This window comes from Nesoenas mayeri (genome assembly GCF_963082525.1).
Source record: "Nesoenas mayeri genome assembly, chromosome: 1".
Lineage (NCBI taxonomy): Eukaryota > Metazoa > Chordata > Aves > Columbiformes > Columbidae > Nesoenas > Nesoenas mayeri.
Genome location: NC_137541.1, coordinates 190,459,478 through 190,468,728, shown reverse-complemented (window position 1 = coordinate 190,468,728; position 9,251 = coordinate 190,459,478). Strand labels below are relative to the sequence as shown.

The 9,251-nt window shown below is 40.6% G+C and overlaps 1 protein-coding gene across 1 annotated transcript in view; it reads right to left on the bottom strand.

The window, feature by feature from the left end:
• Positions 1-409: 409 nt before the first annotated feature.
• The window catches only part of KATNAL1 (katanin catalytic subunit A1 like 1), a gene marked incomplete at both ends in the record, with an annotated part of 31,368 nt that continues 22,526 nt past the window's right edge, over positions 410-9,251 (bottom strand). The window contains 5 exons of the mRNA XM_080357555.1: positions 410-608; positions 2,131-2,257; positions 4,581-4,715; positions 5,753-5,879; positions 6,734-6,892. Coding sequence (XP_080213681.1) covers positions 410-608; positions 2,131-2,257; positions 4,581-4,715; positions 5,753-5,879; positions 6,734-6,892 — 747 coding nt within the window. The remainder of the gene's footprint in view (positions 609-2,130; positions 2,258-4,580; positions 4,716-5,752; positions 5,880-6,733; positions 6,893-9,251) is intronic.

Here is a 9,251-nt window from a genome sequence, read left to right as displayed (position 1 = left end):
GAAATGCAGCACTGAAGAGCAAGGGGTACAGCAAGCCCTTGTCAGCTCCTCTGGAGTCACACCCCCAGCTGATTTACTGATTCCAGCCATTAAAGATGACTATGAGGAGGTTAAGTAACACTGCTCTTCATTGGAAAAATAAAAATATTAGCCTCACAAGTATATTTTTTCAGTACCTGTTAGTCTTATTTTACTATTCAGAGATAATATATCTTTTACAATATCAACTTATTATTGTGTTCATTCCCTTTAAAGGCAAATGGAGTTTTAAAGATCTTGTCACCAGAAGGGGGTGGGATGCGGGCAGAGGCAGACCTTTTATTAAACCTTCAAAAGGGTTTCTAACTCATTCTGCAAGTGAAAACAACAAAAGCCATTAAACTGTACCAAAGGAGAGCTGTCACTGAGATTAAGCAGATCCAAACTCCGCCATCCATTTTTCATACTTCTCCAGGTCTGCAGCAGAAACAGATTTGGAGATTTTCTTCAGAGCCAGCTCAAAGTCCCCCCTGGTAACCGGCATCTGAAGCTCCTCCTTAGAAAGCGCACGAATCTCTTCTGGAGTTAAGCCGTTAATACGCCGTCTCATTGCCATTAAAGAGGCATCCCTGGAAATATAGGACAATGTATGGGAGCTAATTGCCAGCAGCATGTGTTGTAAGCCTATGAATTTAGATTGTATTCTCTTGCTAGAAACCACTGCCAGGGACGCTTAAGAGAGCACTTATTTACCATAGAAGATGCCGTTCACATCTTTCCTAGCTTCCATGTTCCCAGATCACTACATTAATTCAACATAAAGAATGCATTGGTACCAAAATCCATTTAAGCATATGGTAAATGTGCAGAGATAATTAAAACTATAAAACTGAAAACCATTTACAATGATTCATGGAGATGAAATTTTACAACTTCAGTGCAGGAAAGGGCAGGGTGGGAGAGGAACTGCACTCAAAAACTTTTTTTGTGTTTTCTAAAGGAGTCTGGGTTTTGCACCCCCATCCCCTTAGATTTCAATCTGCTCCCCACCGTGCAGCCCAAAAGGCTGGTCAGCAAGTGTTGAGAGTGCAGCCCAGCTCTGGCGCCTGCTCGCACACAGCACCCGAACCTGTGGCGGGCAGAGCAGGAGGTACCAGACACCAGTGACATGAGCCCCATGGGGCTGAGGCCACTGGTGCCCGTGGCTCCTCACGCTCTACCTGCTCCGCGCCGGCTCTCCAGCTCGGGTGCTGCCAGCGTGGCCACCAGCACAGAGATTACTGCTCATTTCTCACACTGTGACCCACATGCAGTCTGAAATTACATTTTCTCTTTCCCCAGGTTTTTCTCAGCAAGGGATAACAGAGGCCTCGGGGAGAACAGGTAATTTAACTATTGCACTGTGTGACACACACCAAGTTTTCAAAACCATGAAGTCACTTCACAATTTCAGCAAAGCAGCAGGAGAACTAAAAAAAATCCCAAGCCATGTTCTTAAAGGATCCATTTCTCTTGGCAGGGATCCTAACATTACAAGGGACACAGACTTCCTTCTAGTAAGTTTTTTCAGATACCTGTACTCCACCAGAAAATACTAATTTCTCAAAAAATGAAACAAACTGTGGGAACAGGATGGAAATAAATTCAATACTAATGCTACAAACTATCTGTATCATCCTTGCACATAGAAAATTCAGGCAGAAACTAAGACCATGCTGCACTGGGGGCTGTTCAAACGTAGGGCATATAGAAGCCCCAAAGAAACATTCTGTGAAAGATTCCTCCACATTAGAAGACTCTAGCTCTTAAACTCATGGCATTTAAAAAAAAAAGAAAAATCCAATCCCGTTTTGCACTGCATTAACAAATGCAGACAAATGTAGTGAATGCAGTCAACTGTAACATGATATTTGCTCAGATAATTTTTTTCTCTTCAGATCCAAGAAAACTTAACCACATCTCACAGAAAGACTCCCTGGTCTCTAGACTGCTTCACACGACAGCACCACATGGTTCCAGTAAACAGATTTGGGCTTCAAACACCATCACTGTTCGCATGGCTTCAGCTGTGCTGGGTGTTGCCTTTTATTATGTAATGCAAACAATGACTTTCCACGCAGTTTTATTTGCAAATTAAAGGGAATGACATACCTGCAAACATTAGTGATGTCAGCACCAGAATAGCCTTCAATCTTCTCAGCAATTTCTTCAAGGCTAATATCAGGATCCAGTTCTACTTCCCGAAGATTAATCTTAAGTAGTTCTGCTCTGCCTTTTGCTACAACATAAAAATACTTATTTTAAGATTTGGAAGATTAAAATAAAAAAAAAATACATAAACACAACTTATATTTTTTCCATTAAAAGTTCAAACAAAAGTGTTTGATGTAAGAAAAGGAAAGAGATGGAACAAACCACAGAAACGTGTGCAATCAAATACAGTAAAACATATGGTTAAAAGCAGTATATTAAAATAGCATGCTCTAGAGACATTTTCCAAACTCATACGTCATTAAAAATGTCTGTTATGTCTCAGGTGACAAAGCATTTGGTCGCATACTACCCAAAGGCACAAAAGCGCAATCCTACAAATGCCTGCTGCTTCTCACATCCCTTTGGATTCACTTGTGTTTAAGTGTTTGATTGCATACTATTGACACAGTTTCATTAGAACTACAATGAGGATTCTATTAATAGAGCTTCAGAGAGCACAAACCCCTTAACAACAGGCTGAACTTTAAGCATATATTTAAGCACTGTACTTAGTTGGGACCCAAGAAAGCTGCTGAAGTCTGACAGAAAACAGATACATTAATACAGTAAATATATTACTATATTTACAATACAAATGTCCTGGTATCTCACTTCCAGACCTAGACGCAGTGTGCACACAGTGATAACCAGCTATGTAAATGAGCACTTATGAAGCCAGTTAACCATTTTTTCTTGTAGATTGCATGTGCGTATGTGCATTTGGGTACATATGTTAAGCAGCCTAGGCTTATAACAGGGAATTCACATTTGAGAGCTTAAGCCTCAGTGTTACTCTGCACAAGGGTGGTAAAGAGAGGATGAATGCTTTCCTGGCTTTCACTCTACAGAAAAATATACCAGCTCAGCATCTTTATTTCCACAGTGACCAATTTTTATGGCCTAGAAAAGACGATAACTGTAACAGAAGAAATAGCAGCAGGAAAGGCTGAAAGTCTTAAGGAAATATCGACATTTATGTTTTATTTATTGATGTCCCTAATTAAAAAAGGGGGTGGAGGGGAAATATAAAAGAAATTAGAAGGCTTGTCTAAAGCTGCTTGGTGTGCTTTTCAGAACTGTCAAGAATATAGTTATCAATCACACACCTGTCACTAGCTATAAAGGGAGGATTTATTATTTACAGAGCACAATGTACATACAGCATACCTGCAAAGAGTGTCCTGCAACACAGAATATTCTTCTAATCTTTGCTATGGGGCTGAACAAGTCCTTGCAGTATTTTGAAAATGAAACATGGTAGAATATATACTCGCACCAAATTCCACAACGTACAAGTATCCATATGACATATCGTATCCCTTTTTCAATTAAAATGCCTGACCACATCAAATCACATAGCAGTTATAAATGCAACATTTAGACTTCCCCAGAACAGCTCAACATTCTTATTTACAGAATAGATGCAACAGAACATAAGACTGAAAATAAAACTGGAGCACATCTCGTATGTTGTCCAGAGTGTAATACACTGTGTCAAAAAGCAATCTGCTTTAATTAGAAACAAGAGCAAGCGCTGGTAGGATTTTAAACTAATTGGTCATAAAGACAGGCATCCTGTTAGGAGCTGTTACTGCCTGTAAGGCACTAAGACAAGCTGTAGAACTATTAAGTGTCCTTATACCTGCTAAACTCAATCACAACTGCTGTCACCATGAACACACATTTTGTTATCTTGAGTGCTCATGCAGGGAGATGAGGCATTCACTGTACCACGAATAAACGAAGCTATGCAAACTTCAAGTGATAGGAATCTCAAAATTAATAGGACAGGTGAATGACAGCTAGGAAAGACAACACAAGCCGAGACATCCTAGGGCAGGAAAGCAATCAGCCTGCTGCATTCTGAGTGACTCGAAGCGCAGTCATAAAGGCGAGCAAGCAGTGATTTACAATGAAATAAGCCTGTAAGTGAAAATTCATGGATCCACTTCTTTGCATTTGTCTGCAAGGGCATGGAGTGCATTTGCAGTTATTTCTGAATATGTCCAAAGGCTGCCTTTGATGATCACTCAAGGACTGACTGTTAAACATTTAAAATAATTCCAGGCTCATTAAAACTAACTCTCTTTCAAAATGTAAGAACCCATCAATGGGCTTGCAATGAAATACCGCAGTGCTTTGTTTTTAAGCCTCCAAGCAAGTAGTATTTTTTTTTTCTTTCTCTCACTCTCTTCAGAAATAAAGTGGCCCAGACAAATTATTAACCCCTGACTTCCACTGTTCAACCCAAAACCATCAAGATTCCTCCCAAACCCAACAGTCCTGCAGTAATCCTGAACTCATCTTGCAAAGGTCATTTTAGAGGAAAACGCTCGTAGCAAACATACCTGTGGGCAAAGGTATATAAATTCTCTTCTCCAGTCTCCGTCTAAGAGCTTCATCGATATCCCAGGGAAAATTTGTAGCTGCTAATACCATAACCATCTTGGAAGGGTCATCATTTTCCAGAGCACCACCTACCCCTGCAAGCACAACAGTTCAGAGCCATTTCACTCCATACCTCCTATTGATTAAGGTGCTTGCTAAGAAACACTGCACAAACAACCAAGCCTGGACAAAGCTAAGCAACAGCTCTATATAGTCCTAATGCCCCTTCCCAAGCCCCCCATAGCTTAGGTGTGACAAGCCCATCATTGTCACAGAGAGAGGGACAGTTCATTCTACTGCCGAGTCAGTGGAGCGCTTTCTTTGACAGTGCTAATAACACCATCACACGTGAGCATTGCCCTGCTAGTCCCACCAAAAGTGCCATCTCTGTCAAGTCTGGCCACAGAAGAAATAGGAATCACTCCTTGGACTCCCAAATGAGGACTGCAAAGAAATTATCACTTTGGGACAAAAAGTTATCTACATTGAGTTTACCACAATGAACCTGCACATTTGAGGACATTATAAATAGTAGTTGAACAATAGCTGCAATACAGAGGTGGTTATCAAACCCCTTCTCCATACAATATTCCTTGGATGGTCATCCTCGTTATGTGCACCTGCACAGAACAGGTATCAAGGCTGACTAGAAGAGTAATATTAGCTGTCACTGCATAATACAGCAAAATTAGATTTCACAATGGGGGTCTCAAGTTGGACACTCCAGCAAAGGGGAGAAATTTGTTTAAATGGCATAAAAATTAATATTGATGTATTAAATTATTATTAATAAATTAAATTATACATATGTAATAGTAATATATTATATATTGATGTAGTAAATTGTTCATATTCAAGTATTAAGCTGCACAAATCTCTCTTATCTGTTTCTCCTAGAGTTTGTCTCTTCAATATGAGCTTTCAACTTACCACCAAAACGGCCATTTTAGGGAATAAAAAAAAAAAAGCAGAACACCTTTTTCTGTTATCTGCATTCAAACACTCCTTGCAACTTCTGCCTTATTTTTCCCCTATCCATAAAACCAGCTTTTCCAGATTGCTCAAGTTCTTACATTCCCACACGTAAAGAAACAGCACCCCAGCCCCAAACTTCAATCTAAACACTTGTTACCGTCCATTTGCACAAGCAGCTCTGACTTGACTCTGCGACTCGCCTCGTGTTCATCAGATGTGCCTCTGCGGCTGCAGATGGAATCTATCTCATCAATGAAGATGGTTGTTGGAGCATAAAACCTCGCCTTTATTAAAATGAAAACATCACTATTAAGTCCACAGCAGCAAGCACAGGCCCTCACCAGACCACAACCCAGTCCCACTAGACATACTACATACATATCTTCCCTGCCCATCACAAGAAAATAATTCGAGATCTTGATTTACAAACTGCCTGGCACAAGCTCAAGTTCATACACTTTAAATTATACTCCTTGAGCCAAGGGTCTTTCAGTGTTGGTTGGTTTTCCTCAGCAATCGGTCTTGCAAAGGGGAAAAGGAACAAAATCAAATACAGGCAGTTTTCATGTCCAGGTTTTTGTGCTGGTGAGGGGTCAGCATAGGGGACAGAAGGGAGCTCAGCCTGTCTCAACAGAGAAAGGTTTTAACTGAGTGTATTGTAGAAGTGCAATGAGGATCCATAAGAGATGAATGACTCTTCAATATAGGTCCACATGGGAAGGTCCTTCACGTACCCCACACGACAGACTGCACCCACAGCTTCACTGAGAGACTTGTGTCCATCATTCAGAACAGAAACAAAACCAAACCATGTATTGCTTCTAGAATAACAGTTCCAAATCCCTTCCAATTTCAAATCTACTTCCTATGGGCTTGTTATCCCGTTAACAAATAACTGAATTTCTGTCAAGGCTGCAATTCTACAGAAAATGCTGTCCCAAATATGGGTGATGAACCATTTCCTTCTTAATCCTCAACAACATACCAGAAAAGGATGAAATCAGAGACTGTGGTTTTCTAACTGGTTGAGGGGGTGTCAGTTCAATGAACTCCATGCTTCCAGCTTGAGGGGCAGGAAACCAAGAGAGATGTCCTTTCTCATCTTAGTAATCCCCAGATCACATCACAGAGGACATACCATTTCAAATAAGAGGCGGACCAGCTTCTCAGACTCGCCCCTGTATTTAGATGTCAGGGTAGAGGAAGAGACATTGAAGAATGTTGTTCCACATTCTGTAGCAACAGCTTTCGCTAGCATTGTTTTGCCAGTGCCGGGAGGACCAACCATCAGCACGCCCTGAAGGTGAAAATAAAGGTAATGAACAACAAATAAAGAAACTTTGCTATTGATACTCCACACTAGCTCTCAATATGATCCAAGATCTGTATTTGAATTGTTTAATAGCATAATCATCATCAGAGGAAAATAAAATACAAGAATCCTGCTTTTGAGAACCGCGTGGAAGTGTTCTGTGATTTCTTCTGGCCACTCCACTGTAGAATGAATCACAAAGGCAGTAACTGTTGCCGCACTTATCACCTGGGAAGGGGACAACAGATTTACAGACTTGCTCTGAACAAGACAGGGCCTGGACTTGAACTCAGGCCTTTCCCAGCTCATGAGGGGCTGCACAGGCAGATGAAGACAGTGAATTCTTCTTTTTGGAACAAAGGCCCCCTCACAAAAGAAAGCTTCACAGAAATCAAAATGATTCTGCTGAAAGTTGTGTTCCCTCAGTAGAGCATTTTTTCTGTAGAAAAACATTTTGCCAAAAAATCCTTATGATGTGTACGCATGAATCTGGTTGATTTTCAGACTGAAGTACACATGAGAGCATTCACTGAATCCAACAGTTTGTCATGCTATTTAATCTCTCCATCTCACTACTTATATGGCCACACTACTGCATTTTAGCAATCCCTGTATGGAACACCATCCTCACCACGCTGTTGGATGGCAGAAGAGCACTGCTATTTCTGTTTTACAGATAAGCAACTGTGGATCATGTGGACTACTGCTCAGTCCCACAAAAGCCTAGTCTGAACCTCAGTGATTATTCAGAAAGCTTTAAACTAGAAAACTGAACTACAATTGTTAGGTCCCAGGCTGCCATCTACATCACCAGACTGCCTTTCCATCTGTGGTCTACCTAAGAGAGAAAGGAGCACACATATCTCTGCAGCTCGGCACATTTACCCATCATCACACAAGCAGGTTTTTAGCGAGACAGACAGTGCTCTCAGGACCCACATTAAGATTGTAGCACTGAGACTGGTTAATCACTCTTTATAGCATTTCTAAATGCAGTTATCTTTATGGATAGTCTTTCCAACACTTTCAGCAGCAGTGCTGGAGAGAGACATCATGTTGTTCTGTGGCTGCAGAACGCTAGCATAGGGCACTGTGATTTTCAGCATGGCACTATGAAAATGCAGTGCTCATGCAGCTTGTTTGGTTTTTTCCCCCTTCCAACTACACGATCTTATTACATGCTAAGAAGTCTCCTCAAGTAAAGTTGTACTGTGTTGCAAGGGCAATCAAATTAGCTAGAATTAGAATAGCACATTGTTAGGGAATAGACTGCCTTAGTTTATTGAATGTGCTTTGCAATTAATAACTTATATAAAATGCCACAGCAATAAAATATCTGTTAAATGCAAGCCACATAGCAAATTAGATTTCATCTGTTCCTCACAAAAATTTACTTCAAAAAGCACAAAGAATGACATGGAAGAGATCTATAAAAACAAATCAACCGGGAACGCAATTATTCAAAAATGTACTACTCAAAAGCAATAGCCTCCCTGTACTCCATTTTCCATTAACTCTTAATACCTTTATTGCCATTTAACACTCAGCTAATGCAAGCTCAATATACATTCATCGGTAAATTAAGTTAGAAACGTTCACATGCCATCCATACAGCTAACAGTCCAATGTCACTCCTCAGGCTGCCCAAGGTTTCCTAAGCTCCAGAGCAGCAAGCATAAAAAGTAAATGGATGCTTTTTTCTCCCCATGAACATTCAGATATATACTGTGATTCAAGTGGCTGCATAGTCATACTGATATTATAATAATTTTGTAAATACAACCCTGGAACAGCTGGGTGAAAATTACTCAGCCTGTCATATGCCGGTCAGAGATGACTTACTGCTCTCTCTGAGTTTGAAATGTGTTTATTTAATATTTTTAAAAAGCTGCATCTCAATTCAAATCACTCTTGACCCCTGCATTTGACAAACTGTGTTTACTGCAGGATCTGGTGATACAAGGGACTAATGTAATTGTTTGCATATTGCTTTGGTCCTTCATCATTATGGAAGGTGAAATTCTGGCTTCAGTTACACATGCTGCTCATTGCTGAAATCAAAGTCCATTGATTCGCACCTCCTGGGTAACTATTACAGTGAGTGTTACCTTGCACATGATGCACGTGGCATTATACATGTGCATCACACAGGTGCAAAGCAGCCACACCAGGTGTGAAGCCTGGGAAAAACCAAGCTCTCTGGGGATCAAGAGTATAGAAATATCAATTGAAAAAAAAAAAAGAACGAGTTCTCAGCAAAATAAGATGTGCACGGTTGCAAACAGAAACACATAGGATCAAGGTGCTCTTTCGGCAAACTAGGAGGCTGCCATTTACTCACTAG